This window comes from Rattus rattus, chromosome 10, assembly GCF_011064425.1.
Source record: "Rattus rattus isolate New Zealand chromosome 10, Rrattus_CSIRO_v1, whole genome shotgun sequence".
Lineage (NCBI taxonomy): Eukaryota > Metazoa > Chordata > Mammalia > Rodentia > Muridae > Rattus > Rattus rattus.
The window spans coordinates 63,031,361-63,054,462 of NC_046163.1; the positions used below are offsets into that span (position 1 = coordinate 63,031,361).

The following is a 23,102-nucleotide window of genomic DNA, read 5'->3' on the forward strand; positions in this document are numbered from 1 at the left end:
GAGAGAGAGAGAGAGAGAGAGAGAGAGAGAGAGAGAGAGAGAGAAGAGAGCAGAAAGATATGGAGATTAGATAAATGAAATTGCTGGGCATAGTGGTGCATACGTGTGTGTGTGTGTGTGTGTGTGTGTGTGTGTGTGTGTGTGTGTGTGTGTTGTTGGGGATTGTAGGGATTGAAGGGATTGAATGCACCTGCTGGGTGAGTGCACCACTACTTAGCTGCATCACAAGTCCTTTCAGGATGTTAAATACAGATATTAAATTCGGGTTACTAAATCCCCACTGGCATGTGAGAGCACCAACCTCTGAGGGGACCACTCACTCCTGACCACTTGACCTCTTATTTCTCTAGATGTGGCTCTATTTTTCCTTATATTGTTGGTTGGCACAGAGGGTTTTAACTGTCAAGTTGACAAAACCTAGAATTTCCTGAGAAGAGTCTCGGCGACCGTCTAGCCCGGGTTGGGCGTTGGACATGTCTCTTGGGGGATTCTCAGGATCGCCTTAATTGAAGTGGGAAGATTAGTGAATTATCTATTGATTAACAAAGAGAAAGGGGTTGGTTGTCTGGGCTGCACACACTTCCCCTGGGAGTGGGGCCTACAGGAAGCCTCCTTGGCGTGCAGACCTTGATCTCTGAAAGCAAGGAGACAGTTGCCTTTAGAACCCTTCCCTCTTCCTCTCCTTCTTTGCCTCCCCCTTTTTTTCTTTTTCTTTTGTTTTGTTTTGTTTTGTTTGTTTGCTTGCTTTTTGAGAGGTCTTAAGTAGCTCAAGTAGGCCTTGAACTTACGATGTGGCTGAGGATAGCCTTGAAACCCTAACCCTATGCCTCTTTCCCTGAGTGCTAGGATTGCAGGCATGTGAACCCCTCCCCCATCCGGCTACACAAGAGCTTTCCCAAGAAACTTTGGAGAAACCACCGCGGTGGGCCCACAGTTTCTCAAATGGGAAGGGCCGTGCTGGTTGGGAATGGCAGTGTTAAGTCACTTGAACAGCCTATATAGTGTGTGGGGGGGGGGGGAGGGCAGACAGCAGAGGGAGCCATGCCGAGACTGAGGGCCAGAGTGCCTGAGGACCAGAGAAGAGAAAGCCTTTTAGGTTCCACCTATGAGAAAGGTATGACCCAGAAATCATGGTGGAAGCTACGTGAACTCTACCTAGGCAGGGCCTTATGCACCTCTGTCCACTCGGTCACTCCGTTAAATCCTGAAGAGAGTCCTATCATGTCCTTGAGCTGTCGTGAGGATGATGAGCAGACACCAAGTACTCAAAAGACCCTGGATCGTTCTGAAGGACACACTCCCCAACGCACAAAGCCCACCCCGCCGCAGGCACCAAGGGTCCCCTCGGGTGGATTCAGACTGGAGCCTTCAAGCAGAGCTCAGTGCCAAGAGACACCAGTAGGGAGACTGTGTACAATAGGCCTCTGCCTCCCTTGGGAGGCTAAGGTCAGGGTCTGGGCCAATCACATGACCATCCAAGCTCCAAGGTAAGGATGACAACAAGGAGCCGGAAACACTGCAGCTGCCACAGACAGCCCTGGGTCTCTCCCCCTCTGGCCCAGCCTAGAGGCATTGTGCACATTAAATAAATAAACAGCCTGCCGGGCCTCAGCTCAAAGACTTCACCTCTCTTCTTCTCTGCCGCAGCCCTGCTCCTGCCTCCCCCACTACTCAGGACCTAGGCTAGGCATTCTTCGCATCCCTCCCTTTCTGTCAACCCAGTGCTCTCTCTTCTACCCTTACCCAATTCTGACCCACACTATCCTGGACCCATGGGACTAGGTGGATCTTCTTGGACCATGTGGGGGATTCCATGGCCACCGCTTCTTCTTCGGCTTCTTCCTGGAACCTCAGTTTCCTCCTGAACTGTGTCTTGGGCACTCTGATTTGCAATCTCAACATGGCTGCCCTCTGCTCTCTGCCCTCTGCCCTCCTGGATGCCCTTCTCTGATAGCTCCACGCAGTTCTGGGCACCTCCCCGAGACTCTCCTATCCTCTGTCGGACTTTCCCTGCTCTGCACTTGAAGCTGGAGTCATCCGAATTTGCTTTGCCCATGGTGACTGTCAGCTCTTTGTCATCTGTCTTTGCCATGACTCTTCTAGGAAGCCCACACCATGACCTCTCTCTCAGTTACTGTGGAGTCAGCACAGCCTGTGGCTGGGTGTGGAGTTATGATACCTATTTCCCAAGATACAGCACCTCAGGGGTTCAGCAGGGGCCCCAAGCAGACACTCACCCTCCGGACATTGGATCAGTTTAAGTTCCCAAAAACTCTCAGAGGAACCTTGAGCACCTCAAAGGACCACTGGCAGAGGGGTCAACATCTGGCCCACGAGCCCCTCCTCCCAGAACTGTCTACACTGTTTGGTCTTTGCTGAAGAGATAAGAAAAAGCACAAGTATGTTTCTCTCTCTCTTACTCTACACTTCATGTTTCTGACAGCAGGCCTGTGTGCACATTCTCCAGCTGCCACCAATAGGTGACATTCTGTGACTCAGTTCCATTCTGATCCTACTGATCTGGGATTAGCTCCCTCAGGCTCAGGTGTTAGTCCTGAGAGCCTGCCTCCAACCCAGACCCCACTGTAAGCAATAAGCGGTATATCAGTTGTACTTCTGGTTAACTGGATAGGATACAGGGTTCTCATGTTCAAAGGCTTGGGAAAACATTGGTGTGTGGATTCTTATCTTAATAAGTGCTGTGTGAAGGTGTGAGTCACCAGCTGGATGCTCAAGATAAGGTTGGAAAGGTCAGCATAGGGATTTCTGTCCCCATGGAGTTAGAAGACACACCCTGTCAATACATGGCCACATTCCCCCAAGTTCCACTGTTCGGAAATTTTTCTAGATGTCATGTCTAATAATTAATTCATTTCAGTCACTATCCCCTACCCAGAGAACACGGATTGGCTCAAACTGGTCCAAGTTTCCAGTCTTAGATTTTCCTTTTCAGGACAGGTTCCCATCCAGGATCTCACCCACCTTGTTACAATGTCAGATGCTCCAGATACTCAGGAAGTACCAAGGGATGCAGAATGCAGTGTCACCCTGGAAGTCACACAGATCTCAGGTGCCAGCCATGGGAACAAGGATTAAAGGTCAATTCTGAGAACTGAAGATGTGCTTTTAGCCCTTCTAGGGTTCCAGAAATAACCCAGTGTTGAAGGAGCCCGAGTCAGGAATTGAGAGTAGACACCAGTTATACATTTGCAATTACATCATTGCTACAGTGTATTTGTGTCCTCTCTAGACTCCAGTGGAGCCATTAAGAAGTAGTCAGGAACAGGGGCTGGGTGGGATCAGGTGTCTTTTGCAAAGGGGCTTCTGCCTCCAGCCACATGAAGAGCAAGGGTCGTCATCTCAAGGATGACACCAACAGGGGCCAGCTGAGGGTCCCTCCCCCTGAAGCTCTGTTAGAGCTTTACGAGCTCCGCCCTTCTCTGTTTAAATATCTGAGGCATGTCTCCTTCAATGCTACGTATGTAAGCAGAGCTTGCCTGACTCCTCTTCCCTGTCCCATGACCCTTAGCCCCAGCTCCCTGGTTCTCATCCATTGCAGACATCTGGCTGTTGCTGTTGGGTCAGACCAGACAGCACACAGGACAAATCTTCCAAATTCTCACTGCCAAGGCAAAGACAATTTCCCACTTCAAAAGGAGTAAGAGAGTTTATTCACATCAAAGCGTCTGTGGGAGTTGGGGTGGGGGATTTCTGCTGTGGGAGTTGGGTGGGGGGAATCTCTGCTGTAGGCTTCAGATATTTTTCTGATGACATTCTTAGTTCTCAGGTCGATGGAAGCTAGTGGTATGATTAGTTAACACATTCCAAAGGTTTAACCGATAGTCAAAGCGATGTGAGGTCAGATGTAGAGGTGACGGCTAAATTACAGTAAAGGAACTAAAGATAGCCCAGAACATTGGCTTTGGATCTGCAACATTCCCACTCCCTATAATGAGTCTGTAGAACCATCTTCAGGGACCTTCGATCCATTTGGGCATAGCTAAGACAGTCTATGAGCAAACCCTTGAGGTGTAAACAAGGGTTTTGCTCTCTTTCCCAGTGTCCTGCACCCCAGCCAGGGGCCCCTGGTGACAATCATAATTATTCAGAATGATTTCTCCAGTGGTGTTAGCAGTGACAGAGGGACCTTGTTGGGAGCTAGCTGATAGGAGAACACCATGGACAGCAAAGTTAGGGAGAGGCAAGTGTTGGGAACACACAGGAAGATGACTTCACCACAGCCCTGGCATGTGAGGCTGGTCAGAAGCAGAGGCCTTCAGTTTGGCCAGAGCCATTGAGTTTTGTGAGGGAAGTCCAGCTGAGCAACAGGAGTGGGTGAGGCTGGAGGGGAGGCAGCCTCCCCGGCAGAGTCAGACAATCGTCCTGCCTGGGAACCTTGGTCAGGATGAGGAATGGGGGCTGAGGATGTAGTCAGGTTGGGGAAACAACAAGTCCAGGAAAACAATACAGACACCGCCCCTTGGCGGGCACAGGCTGCCAGGATCCCATTACTATTGTTCTGCTTCCTCCCTGGGGCCCAGCTGAGAGCAGGCTGCTGGCTTGCCGGATTGTCACTGTGGCCTTGAGAGTATCTTAACAAGTCAAGAGGGGGGTATAATAGGAAGTGGCCACCTAGAAGCGAGAGCAGGCACGAAAGGATCAAAGGACAGGAGGCTTTGTAGAGGAGGCTGGCAGAGTGTCAGGGAGCTACAGCGGGCTCCACTCCGGCCTCATTGTTCTACAGGGTACCAGGCCCAGAGAGGTACAGTACTTCCTGGAGCTGAGACCAGGTAGAAGTAGGGCTTCTCTTTGGGGTCAGTTTACTCAAAGTTCCCACTCTACTCACAGCCTGACAAGTGTTCCAGATGACCTCTTGGCCCAGAGCCTCAGAGAGCTTCCAAATCATGGGCTATTACTCCACCCCAAGAAGGTGCTTGTCCTTGCCAAAATCGCCCAGGCATGGTATTGTGGTCAAAATATCGGCTCTCGTCTGGACAAACCACAACAGGCCAACATGGTTCCACATGGAAAGGTTTAATGAGAGAAGAGTAGAAGAGGAGAGGAGTACAGGCCAGCCATGAGCACATGGAGGGAAGTGGGGAGGGGAATGGGGAGAGAAGAGACAAAGGGGAAGAGGGGAAGATCAAGAGAGAACAAGAGAATGAGGAGGGGGCAAGCAGCCCCTTTTAGAGTGAGTCAGCAGTACCTGGCTGTTGCCAGATAACTGTGAGGGTGGAGCTTAGACAGAATGCTAACACGTGGACCAGCAGTAGGCGTGCCCTGCTCATCCTGAAGGCCAGGCAGCTTCAGGGCTTCCTATGTGCTGGGCTGAGACCTGGGCGGGTGGGCACAACAGCTCAGTTTCTTCTTTGGCTCAGTCCTGCTTGCTTCTCCTGGGAGGTGGTTTCTTAAGTGCCCCTGTGCTAGTTTTGTGGCCACTTGACCCACACTAAAATCATTTGACAGGAGGGAATCTCAATTAAGGAAAGGCCTGCATTGATGAGCAATGGTGGTGACGAACGTCTTTAATCCAAGCACTTGAGAGGCAGAGGCAGGCAGATCTCTGAGTTTGTGGCCAGCCTGATCTACAGAGCAAGTTCCAGGACAGCCAGGGCTACACAAAGAAGCCTTGTCTTGACATCCCCCAACCCCAAAATGCTTCCATAAGATTGGGCTACAGGTAAGTGTTTTCTTAATTAGTGATTGATGAGGGAGGGCCCAGCCCATTGTGGGTGGTGCTGTCCCTAGGATGGTGGTTCTGCATTCTATAAGAAAGCAGGTCGAGGGGCTGGAGAGATGGCTCAGTGGTTAAGAGCCCTGACTGCTCTTCCAGAGGTTCTGAGTTCAATTCCCAGCAACCACATGGTGGCTCACAACCATCCGTAATGGAATCCGGTACCCTCTTCTGGTGTGTCTGAAGACAGATACAGTGTACTTATTTAAATAAGAATAAATAAATCTTAGAAGAAAAGAAGAAGAAGAAGAAGAAGAAGAAGAAGAAGAAGAAGAAGAAGAAGAAGAAGAAGAAGAAGAAGAAGAAAAAGAAGAAGAAGAAGAAGAAGAAGGAGAAGAAGAAGAAGAAGAAGAAGAAGAAGCAAGCAGGCCAAGGAAGTCATGAGGAGCAAGCCAGTAAGCAGCACCCCTCTATGGCCTCTGCATCAGCTCCTGCCTGCAGGTTCCTGCCAGTTTGAGTTCCTGTTTGGGTTTCTTTCAATGATGGGCTAAATAAACCCAATAAACCTTTTCCTCTGCTTCTTTTTGTTTTGTCACAGTGTTTTGTTGCAGCAAAAGGAACCCCATCTTAGTCCCCAAGTGTCATCAACAGGCCATGGAACCCCAGAGGGTGACAATAGCGGCCACATCTGATGCCAGGACACACAGCCATGTCTGGTCCATTCCACTGCTGCTGCTGGACTCCAGCATGGCAATATCAGGTAGCTAAAAGCATTTGTCATCGAGCTTGACATCCTACATGGTGTGGGTCTGGGACCCACATGGTGGCAGGAGAGAGCTGACTCCCACATGCTGTCCTCTGACCATAAGCATCAGGAGCCTCAGAAGGAATGGACAAAAGAAGCAGCAAGGTCGGGCTCAGACTGCAGCCTCTGCTGGTGTTTATTTGAATATGTGTCTTCCCAAAAGGGACAGCTCCCAGTGCACGAGTGTTCAGAGGTGGGACTCTGGGGAATGCTGGGTCCTGAGGGCTTACTTCATTGGGGGGACTGAACCACAGTGGACATAGTTTGATGGTATTATCGGAGGTCTTGGAGAGCAGTAGGTAGGGTCCTGGAAGGATGTAACTTGACCCTGCCCAGTCTCTTCTCTCAGCTTTCTCTGCCGTGGCCTTCCCTGCTTCTATCTTGCCATACACCTCAAACTCATAGAGCCATGAATTGAGATCTCTGGAGCCAAAACCAGTCTTGACTCCTGTTGCTTGTTTCCTTGGACATTTTGTTACAAAAACAAAAAGAAACAAACAAACAAACAAAAAAAAAAAAAAGCAAAAACTGAGCAAGACACCTGGGCAGTTTTGTAGCCTTGGAGGCCCGTCTTCCATAACATCTCTTAAGTTTTCCTCCTCTCCCTCCTCCCCCTCTTCCTCCTCCCCTTTCTTCTCTTCCTCCTCTTCCTCCTCCCCCTCTTCCTCCTCCCCTTTCTCCTTCCTCCTCTCCCTCCTCTTTCTCCTCTTCCTCCTCCCCTCCCCTCCTCCTCTTCCTCCTCCTCCTCTTTCTCCTCCTCTCCCTCCTCCTCCTTCTCCTTCTCCACTCCTCCTCCTTCTCCCCTCCTCCTCCTTCTATAAACCCCAGACATGGTTATTGAGGATGAAATTGTGAACCACATGAGTGATAAACACGCAGCATGGTCCCAGCACCTCATCTCTGACCTTGAGGTTGTGCACACTGGCCTGCAGTGTGAGACTCTGTCTCAGAAAAGGAAATGAACAAACCCAAGAAACCTCTCTTCCTCCAGGTCTCTGGAAGCATCAGGAGCCTCAGAAGAAATGAAAAGAAATAGCTCTGATCCCTTTGCCCAGATCTGTGGCCAGCAGAGCAGATGGGAGCAGAGCTCTCGGTTTCCAAGAGTAGGAAAGTCCCTGACTCTCCTACAAGCCCCTTTCTCCTCAACAAGCAGTTAAAAGAGATACATTTGTAACCATGTTTCTTTAATGGGTAATTTCCTGTTTCAAAGAAGGTTGATCTCTATCTATATGCAGGTGAGGACTGGCACCAGTTAGGTCAAGGTCATGGTTGGACGGGGAAAAAAAATAAGGCGGGGACAAAGTGTTTGTAAGGTGGGAGAGGCAGAAGGAAGGAGAATCACGTGGAGATGGGGAAGGATGACTCAGGTCGGGGTGATCTTTAATTGCCAAGGTAGCTGGGATGGATTTCTGTAGGCAAATTTATCTTATCTAGGTGGGCGGTTTGCATCCTTATCAATTGGTTGGGAGTTTATTGTGTGGATGTATTGTGGATTGAGGATTTAACATATAAATCTGACTGTTGGGTTACAGTTTGAGTCTTGATCTCACTGGGTTGCTGGGAATGTGAACAAGAGTCCACAGTAAGAGAGCTGCGAGACAGGCGGTCTCTGTATGGGACAGGCGTGGCAGTGATCCGCCTGGTCCGAAAGTACCTGGGGGCAGTGTGCAGCCGCTGAGATATATTAGTGCTAGTTCCAATGACCCCATGGAGCCAGGACTAGAGGGGACCAGACCTCAAGGGTACTCACGGGAACCTGGTTCCACCGATTTTTTATAAATACCGCAGCAGGTAATCTCACCACTGGCTTGTTTTGTGTTTAATTAAGTCTGACAATTTTATACATGAATACAGTGCTATCTAGACAGTTCTCCAGACAGTTTCTCTATGTAGTCCTGGCTGTCCTGGAACTCACTATATGGACTAGGCTGATCTTGGACTTCAGAGATCCGACTGCCTCTGCCTCCTAAGTGCTGGGATGAAAGGCTGGCTTGTAGTGCTCTCTCAGGCCACTCCTGTCCTCTACTGGTTCCCTCCCACCCTGTCACCTCCCCACATTCTGTCAGCAGTTTGCAGCAACTCTGAGCGACTCCAGAGCAAGTCAAAACCAAAACTAAGTCTCAATTATGAGTAAGAGAGTAAGTTCCAAGAGGAAACCACTCACCCTGGCTGTGAGTGCCAGTGATGGCGGCGTGGCCCTTCACCTCAATGTCTGCCCAGTCCATCTTGTGGCTCTGATGTTTATCGAATTAATAATCTACTAATCTGTTCACTTACTTACATACTTATCGAAGTCCTGGGGTCGGAACCCAAGGCCTCGCACACACTAAGCATTCTCTTGGAAGTGACACCCCATCCTGGCTTGACTGCTTTGAACTAGGTAATCTATGTGGAGCCCTGTTACCAGGGACAGAAGAGGAAATCACCAAGAAACAGTTTAAGAAGCCAAGTCAGTCCTCCCGGTGCGGAATGGGCTCCCTCTGGAGCTGGAGGCAAAGCTTGGAGCTTGAAACCCCCAGGGGTTCAGGTTTAGCACAGGCCCTGCCAACAAACGTTTGTTCTCCTGCCCCGCCCCTCTGCGCCCTGCGCGGCTGGTGTTCCTGCCCGGGTTTGGCCCTGGTCCCTGTGAGAGATCTTAAGATCTACTTTCCCTTCAGCGGGGATGTGCCCTGGAGTGATTTGGCTCAGGGCAGCTTTGCCTCCAAAGTTAAAGACCAAAATCCCGTATTTATTTCTCCACGTTTTTCTAAAAATCATTGAGGGAGCTAGAGACTTTTTTTTTTTAATTCTAACTCAGGAACCGAACCATTATGGCTTTTGGAAAAAGAAAACAAAAAACAGAGAGCCTCTGGAATACTGCCTTAACAAGTATACTGAGGGTGTCCTTCCCAACCCCTACACCCCGAACCTGACCTACATCTACACTTTATCACAGAATAAACTTCCCAGGAAGCTCTCTGTTCAAGCTCCAGATACTGTGAGCCCGGTCTTCATTCCTCCGCTCTCCTGCAGAGGCAGAACCGAGGAAGAGAATCTGAACTCTGACCTGGGCCAGCCGAACTCGGTGTGGTTCTCCACCTCTGAGTCGCCACCCCTTGGGGGGGTTGGTCAAGAGACCCTTTCACAGGGGTTGCTTAAGACCGCTGGAAAACACAGATATTTATATGACACTAAGGTTCATAGCAGTGGCAAAATTATAGTTATGAAGCCGCGATGAAAGTTTTACGGTGGGAGGGACACCACAGCATAAGGAACTATATTAAAGGGTCACAGCATTGGGAAGGTTGAGAACCACTAGCGTAACTGGTTCCGTGGCCACAGTGATCCCTGAGTCAAGAGATCTGAGTTCAAGTCCTGTTTCTTGGTCACAGATGCCATTTGATACTTCTCTGAGCAATTACAGGTGCTGGGCAGAGAAACAGCACGGGTGTGGGGGTGGGGCATTCCAAAGTAACAGACTGTTGCCTTGGCTCTTCTGTGCTAAGACAATAGGTGCTACTGTTCCCTACTCCAGTGGTAGCGCTTCACCTCCCCTGCACGAGGTGAGAAACATGTCCTAAATTTCTCCTCTACCTGGAGATGGAACCTAGGGTTCCCATGGTAAGAAAGAACTCGACCTTAGCTCTTCGCCATCCCCAACAGGCAAAAAGTTGTTACCATAAACTTGCTTTGCCAGATAATCTGATGGCTACCCAGAACCTAGTGTCTGCTTCACCCCTACCATTGTTTCTGTGAGAATATACTGAGCAGGGGGGTGTGCCAGCATGGACTGACACTCAGGTCCCACTCGGCTGTCCCAGTCTCCCTCCCAGGATCTTATTAGCAGGGGCTTCTTAGCTTGTAAGCAATGCAGACTCCTGGCTCCACACTTAAGTCAAAGGTTCTGGAATTTTTTCATTTGTAACAGACTTGAAGGCTGTGGCTCCCCACCCTAGAGCCTGAGGGATTCTAGAGAATGTAACCTTTAACACTGCAGGTGTGTGTGTGTGTGTGTGTGTGTGTGTGTGTGCGCGCGCGCGTGCGTGGGTTGGTGGGGGCAGGAGCCACCACCCACTACACCACATTCCCAGGTCCCACCAGAGCCCCAGCTATCTCCCTCAGGAGACAGAACAGCCCTCCACACAGGAAAATTAGACAAGCTGGAACTTTTATTTACACCAAAAGCAAAGAAGGGATACAGAGTTTGATACAAGTTTTTTCTTTCGCCATAATGGGGAAGCCAAGCTCTTAAACTCAGTTGCAGCGGGGTGTGGGCCCTGCTGCCTGACGCAAGAAAATAACCAGAAAAGCGAAAAGGAGCAGTCTGTAGCAGGAACCAAGTTTTCGTGCTGGAAGAACCAGGCTCACAGAACCAAGAGTCCCACACAGGGGATGTGACCACAGAGCATGCTCCAGGGGCTGAAGTCCACCTCAAACCTGGCAGAGTCCCAGGGCAGCCCCTGAGAGCTTTTGACTTTGGACATTTTGCATTAATTCTTAGCCAGACTTTGAGAGACACCAGGCCAGACGGACTTTGCTTTGTTGCCTTTATGATTTGGGAGGAAGAGACTTGGAGGGAAGGAAGCAGCATTGACTGTCCATACCTTCCCTGGGCGCCACACCTCTCCCTGCCTGGCAGAATGTTGTTGGGCTCCCTGGGGTTCAGTGGCATTGGGTGGCAGGAGAGGCACCCCGCAAAGCCACCCATGCCTGCCCCGTTGCAGCTGACTGCATGTGGCCCTTTCTCCTATTTACTTCCCACTTCCCATCCTGGGGCCATCAAGCAAGCGTCACTGTGTCACAGATGTGACCCTGCACGTAAGCAGTAATTGCTACTGAGGCTAAATCGAGACAACTTATTTCCCAGATCTGCATATCCAGCAGGACCCTCCAGAGCGGTGCTGAGTCTAAATGGACAACTGCTACTGTCTTCTCCACCTGTCCTTCTGTCCATCTTCCCACCCTACCCACCAGTGCCTAATGGTTGGACTCAGTGGGTGATGTCTGAGCATCACGGCTTTGTGTGCCCCAGGAAGCCTCAGGCCAAAAGGCTGACACGAATGCTGCAGAGTGGTCCCGAAACTTTCTCCGGATCTTGAATATTATAGAAGCAAAGCTGTACTCCTGGCCTGCTGTTGGGGTTGGCCAATGCTCATGGTGAGAGGAACCTCTCTGTGGGGGTACTTTAAAAACAGTTGTGACACACACCAGTACAAGATTTTTTTTTTTCTCCACTTCTCCCATCATTCCACGGTAGTCCATGAACCATCATTGGCGTGTGCCAAGCCTGGGACTCTTGCCTATATTAATCTTTGAATCCAAGAGAGATGCTGGCCTCAGAGGTGTGAACTAAACTACCATGGTGATTCTGGTCTCCCAGCTCCCTCTGGTCTTACACACAACCAGCCCAGCGCTCCCAACCGCCACTGCTTTCCCAATGTCGTTCTTGGCCTTTTTCTTCTTTCTTCATGCCCACCTCTCACTTACTGTCTCCTCCTCTAAATATACATACATCAGGTCTCATTCAGAGTCTTTCTCTGTCGCTCTGTCTCTGTCTCTATCTCTGTCTCTCTCCCTCTCCCTCCTCAATCAAATGGGGGACTTAGGCACCCGTTACCCGAACTGGTGTAGCCAGTCACGACAGCTCAGAACCGGATAGCTGGCCCAGACAGTGCTGACCCAGGTTCCAGCTCTGAAAGCACCTATTCCAGTCTCCCTCCCAGCTTGCTTCTGATCCTGACCTCCCTCCCCCCTTGCCAGCTGCATGCTTATGTAGACCTGTGAAAATGATACACTTTGATATTCTTTCAATTGTCCCCACACAGCTGTGAACTCGGGTTACAAAGCATCACGGTCTTTAAAGATGGTTTCCTTCCTTCTTTTTTCCCAAACCTGTAATTAAACTCCCAGATGACAGTCTGAGTGGAGAAAAGAGATGGGGGAGATAGACTTCTGAAACAAACAGCTCCCTTGCTGTACTTAGTAAAAGGATCATGGGAGGCCAAGGCTAGTGCCGTCAGCCCCTCGACCTTTTCAGAAACTAGCAACCATCACATTAGAGGTCTGTGTCCTCCTCCCTCAAATTCACCCACTATCCGCATGACTCAGATCCCGGACCGGCCTGCAGTATCCCCGGAAGGCTCTATCTAGCACAGGAAACAAACTAATCCTAACCCCAACCTGACCTTGGCCTAATTCTCTGCAGAACTGACTCCTGGATCCACCCAAGTCCAGGAGTGGCTCAGCGGATAAGTGGGACGGCTCCCGCATCACAGTCAACTACTTCAACAATAGCACACGAAGCAGGGTTCCTCTTCTGAGTTCCCATGAGTCCGAGTCTGAAGTGCTGGTGGATTCACACTGTCCCCTGGGCAGAAGTATTCTGGTGTCACCTGCCCCTGCAGCTCTGGTTAGCGCACAAAAGACACCACACTGGTGGCCACTCCAAATGGGGCAGTGTAAGCTGCGGCAAATCCTTGTAGGCCAATGACAATGTACCGGCATCCTTTGCTGATGGCCTTCCCGACATTCTATATTTAGGAAGAGAAAAACAAAAGTTAGGTGAGGCAACCTGTTGATTCTTGTACGGGACGTGCACAGAGAATCGTTTGCCCTCCGTGTATCCAGCAATCTATTGAGACCCTGCATCTTCACATCTGTAGCTCCCAGGTCCCGACTCCTGCTCACAACAGGCGTTCTCCATGCATGGCGTGTGCAAGCACACAGTACATTTCCAGATAATTTGCAAGCCTTCTTAAAAACAGAATGGAGGCTGCCAGCTCCAGAACTAAAATGCCTTTGTTGTTTTAAACTAAGACTCACCCCACGGCCAGGGCCATCATAGGCGGGGTTGAATTTTCCTTCAGGCATGTTGTCAGACAGCCCAGTTGGTCCTTCCTGTGAACCTAGTCCCTACTCTGGTCTGACCCACACTTTGGCAACCCGGAAGCCTTTTTATGTTTCCAGAACAATCTGACATCTGTTGAGGGTAAGGACCAGGCAATGTTTTCTGCCTTCTGTTCCTCCTTGGTGAGGGTGCTGCCGGAAGAGGGGACGTCCCAGGAAATCACATCAAAACTTTGAGACCACTAATGGCTAACATCTACTGCACTGTGGTCCTCAGTATTCCTCTTCCCACTTCCAAACTCTGTTGTCATTCTCAGTGACTTTGCATCCACGTAGCCAACCAGAAACTTCTCTCCACCCCTAAGCTTTCAGCCCTGTGATTTTTTTCTGAGTATAAATTATGCTACCTGTTTCCACTGAAGTCACAAGACACGCCATGATACCCAGTGCTACCTGGTGAAGCCAGCCACTTACCCAAGCTGGCTGATTGCTCCTTTGGATACAGCCCCAACTTCCGAGCCTATGGTCTTTATTGCCTAAATTATATATCCTTGGAAAATTGGTTCATCTTCGCCCATTGCCTCCAAGCCAGCGCTCTGACTCTGAGCGCCTTCTCACCACCACCACCCCTCCGCCCCTCTCCTCCCAAGTATAACCATGGGGAATGAGCTTGTTTTTTTCTGGTCTTCCCCACACTTGTTCTTGGTACTTCACCATTCCTTGCTTTCCCTTCTGGGATAGCATCCTTCTCTGTCAGCCCACCCCTTAGTCTGTACCACTCCAGGGGTCACCTTGACACTATTTCCTGCCCAGGATTGTTGAAGAAATGGGTCAGTGCCGAGGATCTTTTACATGTTTGAAGTGACAAATACCATGTCCCCCAGGGAGCAATTGCAGCCAACACTTTATAAACAATGACACCAAAATCAAACTGCTTCCTTCTGAAGCTTGACATTTGTGGTATCTGTATCTGCACATTTGCTTTCCCATAACAGGTTGTTTCCTTTTTAACTACTTATCTTTACAATTTGGGGGGAAGTTTGCGAGATAGCTCATTGACTGCAAGCTACTGCCTACCACACCAGTGCTATTCAAGGGAATGGGCTTAGTATAAAACAAGTCTCTCGGAGGGGGCTGAGGATGGGAGAGTGGAGGAGAGAGTGCCAGGCTAGCCTACCAGATTCACACCTTGCTTCCAGAGCCTATGACTGTATTTCCCTGGAGTGGCAAGCATGGCTTTGGCAGTATGAGTTACCAAGGCTCTTGAGATGGGAGGGTCCCTGGGGCCTCCTGCATACTAGGCAAAAAGTGGCTTGACCTGGGTAAGTATCCTAATCAGAGGGATAGGGAGGTGGGGGTGGGGGAAGGGGGAGGAGGGAGTCAGGCAGAAGATGGAGGGGAGAGAGGAAGAGACTGGAATCAGGGATGGGTGATGGTGGTGGGACACTTCTGTCTTTGAAAGGGAGGGAGATGGCCTCTGGAGCTTCAAAGAGCCATGAAGGAACAGCCCTGACCATTTTAGCTCAGAAGGACTGTAGGAGGACATTGTGTCCAGTCCCCAGTGCGACTCCTTGTCCTTCTGATTTAGCAGAGGAAACCAGCTCTCCTCAGACATCTCTGTCTGGTCATAAAGGTCAGTCCTTCTATTGGGCTGCTCTCGAGTCTGGTGCCAACCTGAGGTAGGCGATCAGCTACAGATCTGAGTGGACAAGAGCTCACCTCTCAAAGGACCACAGCCCATAGCTCTAGGACCTCAACCAGGTGCTCTGGTACCTAGAACTTCCACATGGATTAATTTAATGACTTTGGATACTGCCTGCTATGTGTGTCGGTAAGGTAAGGTGTGTGTTGGGGGGCGATCAATGCCCACTGTCTTCCTTAATTACTCTCCATCTTACTGATTTATTAGAGACAGGATCTCCCTCTATATCTGAGTTCAGATTCTCCTACCTGGCCCCCCTCCTGTCCTCACCTCCCCAGAACTGGAATTATAAGTAGGTGCCTCCATGCCGAACTTTTCCTGGGTCCTAGTGGTTAAAACCTGGGTTTTCATGCTCACTTGGTAAGCACTTCCCACAACCTGGCCCCTTTTTTGTTGTCGTTTGATTGGTTGATTGGTTCGTTTTTGTCCTTCCTAACCCTTGCCAAGCCAGGGTCTCCCTGTGTGGCCCTGGCTGGCCTTGAACTCAGAGATCTGCATGTCTCTGCCTCCTAAGATTAAAGGCGTGGGCCGCCACCACTCAGCTGATGCCTTCATTATCCTCAGATGGTGTAGAGGGAGAAATGGAGACAGTTGGAGAAAGCCACGCCCAGAACCACAGGCTGTTGGACAGCCATGCAGCATGCAGCCCATACATCTGGTAGACCAGCTCTTGGCCCTTACTTTAAAGAGGACATTTCTCCTATTCCCCCACCCACTTTTGTGACACGGCCTAATCTAGGTCTTGGTACATGTTAAGCAATGTTCTACCAGCTAGCTTCACCCCCAATTCTCACGGTTTGTTTGTTTGTTTTTTGGGTGTTGTTTGCTTGTTTGTTTGTTGAGGGTCCCACTCACTATGTAGCCCAGGTTGACCCTGAACTCCATCCTGATCCTAACTTATCCCACGCCTTCTGTTTTATCCTCAACTGTCTCTTAGCTTCCTTAGTAACATGATTTAGTTCTTTTCTCACCATACTTCCCCCGTGCCCCTTAAGGGTGCTTGCAAAGGCAGGCCATGATTTTCAGCTAAGTTCTGAGGCAGGTTCCATCCAGAGGAGGGGCCAGCCTCCCTCCCGATCCTTCCCAGCTCTTTGGCTGTCTGACTGTGCAGCCTCAATCTCTTCAATGCCAGTCTCCTTCACTGCAAAGGGGGCCCAACCCCAGCTTCCCAAGGTTGCTGAGGGGGCTGAGGCATGGAACATAAAGAAGGTAACAGCTATCCAGCCTCCTGGCGGAACCCTTCCTTTCCCCAGTGCCCCGCAGACAGCACTTACAGTAATATGTGCACCGTAGGAATGCAATTATTACGTTACAATCAACTGGGAACATTGTTCTCTACAAGAGGCCCAAGCACAAAGACTTCCAGAAGGCTGGACCAGAGCAGTGAGGACTGTAGGACCATGCTGATGGGTGTGGGTGGGGCAGCAGGGGAGTGAGCCTGTTCTTTCAAGTTGCACAAAAGCCAACAACTTTCCTTAAATAGCAGCAGGAAAGGGCCTGTGTGAAGGATCTGAGAAGTTAACAGGAATGGGAACTAAAGGAAAACACATTCCATAATAACTGATAACTGGAGCGATGATTTCATTTTTAAAAGAAAGCTTTGCCTGGTGCTGAGGGGAGTGTAGATCACCCCCCATCTTCTGCAGGAGCCTCGGCTATTCTTATCAGCTTTGCAGAAGAGGGGTTCCTTGGTTTTTGTCCTTCTCGTTGAAGCCTGGTGCCCTCTCAGCTGACCTGAGAAAGTGGAGGTCAAGCTGACCCTTGTGACTCCTCACTTGGGGCTGGAATCCCACAGACTTCTTGGGTCTCCTGAGCTAGTGCATAAGATTCCAGAACTTCCTCACAGCTTTCTCTCCATTCTAGACAAAAACAAGAAAAAACCCCCAAAACCAAAAAAACCTTGCCATGTTAACATTTCTCCATGTCTCTGTCTCTTACACACACACACACACACACACACACACACACACACACCCCACAGGCACATTCATGTAACATAAAACCAACCAGTTTGCTAGAGAGATGGCTCAGCAGTTAAGAGCTTTGATACTCTTTCTAGAGGACCTGGTTGAGTTCCCAGCACCCACGTGGTGGCTCAGACCATACGTAACTCCAGCTCCTGGGGCAGCGATGCCCTCTTCCGGTCTCTGTAGACATAAGGCAGGTGGCCTTATGTAGGCCAAACACCCATATACATATTTAAATAAACGATTTTATAAAGTGAAACCATGGTGACACCGAGATGTTATAAGGTTCTGTACACTTCCCAAACATTCTCACCCCAGAAGGAAACCAGACACAGCAGACCTCTCTCTGCCTCTGCCCAGTCCCTAAAAACCACCAAGCTATGTCCTGTCTACATTTTCCTAGTTCAAATAAAGGCACTCATGGAAACCAGAGGTAACCCGTGGGTCTGGCTTTCTTCACACGTTGAGGCACGGGAACATGCGCTCCATTCCTTCTTACGGCTACCGAAGGACCACGTGGACGCTCATGGCGTGTCTCACCCTGGTGCATCTACTCAGAGATGCTTGGATCACCTCTTGGCCATTGGTGATATTCTGTAAAACTACTTACGTCACAAACACTTATGAAGGCAAACACCCATTCACATGAAAAACTAAAATAAAAGAACATTAGCTCGGGTAGCTGTTCAATTTTTGTTTCAAGTAGCCTAACCTGTAGGGTAACCAAAAATCACTTTGAACTATTTTTCCACTCCGTGTGTGTGTGTGTGTGTGTGTGTGTGTGTGTGTGTTTTGAGAGAGGATGTCTCTGTGTAGCCCTGGCTCTCCTGCAGCTCACTCTGTAGACCAGGCTAGCCTTGAACCTTGAACTCACACAGTACCCTTACCCACAGAGCCAGATCTTGGGCTCTGATTTTCTTGCCTCCACTTCCAAAGTGCTGGGATTACAGGTGTGCACCACCATACCTAGTCTACACACCCTAGAACTCCAGCCAGGACTTCAGGCACGCTAGGCCAGCGCCCAACCACCCGGCCACACCGGCAGCCCAGCCTTCTGTTTCATTTGTTTGCTTCCTTGTTTGTTTACAAATGGGGTTTCCTCTGCGTAGCCCTGGCCATCCTGGAACTTGCCATCAGAGATCCGATTGCTTTTGCCTCCCCAGAGCTGGGATTTAAGGTGTGCACCTCCAACTGACTGACTTAGTCTTTTCCAGAAAAGCCATCCTAATGAGTGCTGTTTGATTCCTCAGTTTCAGCCAGGGTGAGTTCTTTGTTAATAGGCTCTTGTTATATATAGCCCAGGCTGGCCCTGTATTACCACTCATCCTGTCCCACCTGGGATTACTGGTGGGTTTCCTAGCTTTGGCTTCATGTTGACACCATCACTGACTTTACTTACCTCACCCGTTTGAGTAAATGCTAATATTCTGCTGTGAAGGGATCTGGGTGCCCCAGCTCTGCCACCCTCCCTGGGGGAGGGGGGTGTGGCCCGCTGTTAGGAATCCTATTTGCACCTCTAGTGTACGCACAATGCCTGGCACAGAGTGGCCACCCCCAAAACTTCCCTAATGCCAGCCACCAACTAAGGCTCTGTGTCATCTCCTCACTTTTGGATGGCGTCCTTACTCCCCAAAGTCCTACTTCACTCCAACAATTCGTTTTACCGTCGCCTGCTTGTGAAGAAGATTGAGCCATATCATTCAGAATGATAAACTAAACTCCCGGCAAGCGACCGAGTGTCTCAGGTGTGACAAAGGTCACCCACTGGAGACTACTGATAACTGGACACTAATTCCGGAAAGTCCAGGGGACTTTGGCCAGCACACACACAATCAGTGAGTTTTGTGATTCCCCCCACCCCCACCCCACCTCCCTCCCTAGCCTTGTCTAGGTCAAGAGAGCAATTCTGCTTTTTTAGGGCAGGGGGCATCTAGAAACCAGAACCATGTACCCTGCAAATGAAACTCATTCCATCCATCCTTCCTCTTGCTCTCCCACCAAAGTAAAAAGGCAGGCAGAACATCCTAAATTTCGGGGTGCAAGAGATCGTTGATTAGAGAAGGGGATGCACTGACTGAGTTAGCAGGCCCCGTGGGTTAACGCGGGCGTCTAGGATTCAATCACCTAACGTTCTCCTGTGGCGGGGAACCCGGGAAAGAGTGTGGGAGATAGACGGTCCCGGACTACAGCTTCGCAACTGGGCCCAAGGTTCCAAGTCAACTAACTACCCTCAGCATTCCCACCAGCTCCAACTGGGAGCAAGGGTCCTGCCCGCCTAAGTCTAGTGACGGTACCGGGGGCATTGGGGACACGGGCACAACTCCACCCAGCGCGACTCCCGGTTCTGTCTGAATCAGAGCGGCCCGGCCCTGGGGACCTACCTTGCCGTACTTCTTCAGTTTTCGCCGGTACCTCTTCTTGGGTTTGTCGCCTGGCGCGGGCTCCTCCAGGGAGTCGTAGCGCTCCGGCAGCGCAGCCAGGTGCACCCTGCGTGCGCTCGGGGTCCCCGCGCGCCGCCCGTCCTCTTCCCGCTCACAGTCCTGGCTCTCCGGGTCCTCGTCCTCACCCTCCAAGTGCTCCACGATAGCATCTGTCTCCTCGTCACCGGCCCGGCGCAATCGCCCCAGGGGCCCTCGGCCCACCAAGCTGCTCGCCTTGCTTCGGAGCCGGGCGCCCACCGTCATGATGCCGCGGAGCTGCGGAGAAGGGCCCGGGCTAGGAGGCAACCTTTGCTCTATGCCCCGCCCCGCTCCTGCCCCAGCGGACCGCCCCGGTCCGGTGCGCTCCGGGAACCAGAGGTCGCAGCACACCCACGCGGTGGGGTCCAGGACTACGGGCGGAGAGACGGGCGCGGGCTTAGCCAGACCGGACATAAAGCTTTCCGGAGAACCCTACAGCAGAAGCCAGAGCTCAGGGCAGGCAAGTTCGGCTGCACTGGGAACAGAATCCAAACAACAGACCTACTCCAGGTGCAGGCTTTTAAAACTGACCGGGCGTGGTGCACACACCTTTAATCCCTGCAAGTGGGAGACTGAGGCAGGTAGATCTCTGAGCTCAAGGCTGTCCTGGTCCACAAGTTCCGGGATAGCCAAGGCTACAAAATAAAACAAATAAACAAATGGTGGAGATGGTATTGATCATGAAGGTTCCTCAGTGCTGGCGAGGATGTACTGACAGGGTCATGAAAATATTATTTTCAGGCCTGGGGATGTAGCTCAGTTAGGAGAATGCTCCCTTAGCATACACGAAGTCCTGGGCTTTTATCCCCAGCGCCACAGAAGCCCCAGCAAGGTGGTGGCACGCGCTTGTAAATCTCAGAACCTAGAAGTGGAGGCAGAAGGATTAAGGGTTCAAAGTCATTCTTGGCTACAGTGAGTCTGAGGTCAGCCCGGGCTACATGATACCCTGTCTCAAACACAAATAAGGAGTGCGTTATTTAAGAAAATGGTAACGCGCTGAGTGTATTTCACGTATATTTTTGTCTTCACAACGTTTCTATGCCTGACTATCGGCAGGCCTGTCTCCTATCAAAACATTCCATACATACTTACAACTAAGTAAAGGGTGGAGTCCGTCCTTGAAAAGCTAAGCAGGCATTTAGACAGCTGGTTCTTGGCAGTGCAACCTGGACAACAGCTATCAAACTCTGTGTGTGGGGGGCTCTCACTCCGCTTTATAGGAAGGAGAGATGAGATCAGTTTTTACAGAAACGAAGCAAGACTGGCTTCTTTGTTGTTTTCTTTTTTTTTTTTTTTTTTCGGAGCTGGGGACCAACCCAGGGCCTTTGCGCTTGCTAGGCAAGTGCTCTACCGCTGAGCTAAATCCCCAACCCCTCTTTGTTGTTTTCAAATCAAATCTTCTTACATTAAATTGCTTCCTGAACATTTTAGAGACATGGCAGTGTTTTGTTTTATAAAGATTCATTTACAAATAAAACCCTATTTTTAATTATGCGTAAGTATGAACAGAGTCTTTGGCCCGGAGCCGGAGTTCCAGACACGTGATGTGGTTGCTAGAAATCCATCTCTGGTCCTCTGAAGGAGCAGTATATTCTCTTAACGGCTGAGCCATCTTTCCAGCCGGTTTCCAACATTTAAACTTTCTTCCTCCATGGCCAGACATCTCCAATAGCCCCTTGTTCAGTTACCCAGAAGCAGTTCTTCACACAGTTAATGAATGTGGCTTCCACTTTGGAATGAGAAACACCTGCTTCTATACTTGTTTGCATTTTTTGATCTAATGTCTTCTGCAGAACTAGGTCTTTTTGGTGTCTTAAGAGGTTTTTAAAGCATTATTACCCCTTTGATCTGAAAGGGCCAGAGTTGAGGTCATTCTAAGGCCAGTGGGAAAATTCCACCTCAAACCTCCAAGCACAAAGACCCCCTCCCTGGAAGGTAGGGCTGGTTTAGTTCCCAGAGCAACTGCAAGCCAAACTGACAAACAAAGCCACCTGTGACTCCCAGCAGACCTCCTCTTGACTCCCAACCATTCCCCTGATAAGTCCAGAATGGTCCACTAATCACGAGTCAGCTTAGAGGTCACTTTGCCCCATCAATAATACCCTGCCTAGTTACCAATTGTTTGCAAGGTATATAACTCCCTGTCAGAGTCTGCTTGGGGTCTTCTCGCCTTGAAGTGGGAGGACCCCGACGTGTTGGAATAAAACTCCTCTTGCTATTGGATCAATCACCGTCTCCGTGAGTCTCATTCAAGAGGTCCCAGGAGAGATTCAACTCAGACCTCACAGATCTTGTGTTCCTGGTTTTGAAGTCTTTTCCATTCTTGCTTGATTTCTGTACTTTTTTTTTTTTTTCTTCTGGAGCATCTCATACAGATTCTTCACTGGAGCTTTTTCTTCAGTTTGTTTCTTCTTCATCATCCTCATCACCACCATTGTGAGTTCTGATTGAACCCCTTCTGTCGGCGCCAGCACCGACCTGGTACCGAGAATCGGGCGAAAGCCTACGGGATGAAAGAAACACACATACACACACACAGGTTACCGTGTCAAGCCAGGAGAGGAAGAGAGGAAGAGAAGAGAGGAAGAGAGAGAGAGAGAGAGAGAGAGAGAGAGAGAGAGAGAGAGAGAGAGAGAGAGAGGGAGGGAGGGAGGGAGAGCGGAGAGGGAGAGAGGGAGTGAGAGGAAGGAAGAGTGAGAGAGAGGAGGAATAGTGAGAGTCTCCTGTAGCTTTATTCACCACTTATATACCCAAGTCTCCAGGTAGAAAATAACTGGGAAGCACAATGGGAAACCCTGGCTCGTGACTACCTGGCTCGTGACTTGGTAACAAAAGACCAACTATGAGACCTGAATTAATTAGGGAGAAATCCCAGAAGACCAGCCTAAATCTCCAGGATAAAGGCTGAGGAAGTAAAAGGCAGAAGTAAATTGACCACCACCCAGGTGTGGTCCAGGTGTGTCAGTTCCACATGCATCAGCCGGGCTCAGCAGAGGTCATGCAGTGGAGACACCGGGTATTTACTACTTGGTCTTTTCTTCCTGTGCCGTAAATACATGGGAGAGGCCTCTGTCCAACAATCCCATGACTTTGTGGCCATACAGTTACAAAGTGGCCAGGCCCAAATCCAATATGGCACTACACCCTTCTGGGACCCCTTGTAAGGAACTCATGGAGGTAGCGATCGATGCAAAAGCAAGAGGAGTTTTATTGATCCAACACTCACTGGGGTCGACTCCCTTTGGAGAGAGATGACCCTGAGCAGACCTTAATAGGGAGTTATTTACCTTTGATAGAGACATATTTCAAACAATAGGGCATACCAATGAACAGTGGTAACTAGGCAGGGTACTATGGGTGCGGCAAAGCGACTTCCAAACTGACTTGTGGTTAATGGACCATTCCAGGACTTTGCGAGGGGATCAGATGGGGAGTCACAGGTGGCTTTGTTCAACAGTTTGGCTTGTAACTGTTCCAGGAATGAAACTAGTTCTACTCCTCCTGGAAGGGGTGGGGGTCTTTCTGTGCTCGGAGGTTTGTGGTGGAATTTTCCCACTGGCCTCAGATTGACCCCAACTCTGGTTCTTTCATCATGATCATCATGATCATCATCATCATCACCACAACCACCATCACCTTTGTCCAGTTTTACTTTTTTTTGGTAGAAACT

General features: G+C 50.0%; 1 protein-coding gene across 1 annotated transcript; it reads right to left on the minus strand.

Annotated features, from left to right (window-relative positions):
• Positions 1-10,609: 10,609 nt before the first annotated feature.
• C10H1orf115 (chromosome 10 C1orf115 homolog) lies at positions 10,610-19,710 on the minus strand. The gene is made up of 2 exons (XM_032915404.1): positions 19,355-19,710; positions 10,610-12,988 (listed from the first exon to the last, which is right to left on the minus strand). The coding sequence occupies exons 1-2, from the start codon at positions 19,655-19,657 to the stop codon at positions 12,869-12,871; spliced, it is 423 nt and encodes a 140-aa protein (XP_032771295.1). The 5' UTR covers positions 19,658-19,710; the 3' UTR covers positions 10,610-12,868.
• Positions 19,711-23,102: the final 3,392 nt, after the last annotated feature.

Excerpts from the sequence above, each read along its gene's own strand:
- C10H1orf115 (XM_032915404.1), bottom strand. The coding sequence starts at position 19,657 with ATGACGGTGGGCGCCCGGCTCCGAAGCAAGGCGAGCAGCTTGGTGGGC. Across the intron at positions 12,989-19,354 it reads AACTGAAGAAGTACGGCAAG|AATGTCGGGAAGGCCATCAG; the intron begins GTAGGTCCCCAG and ends TCCTAAATATAG.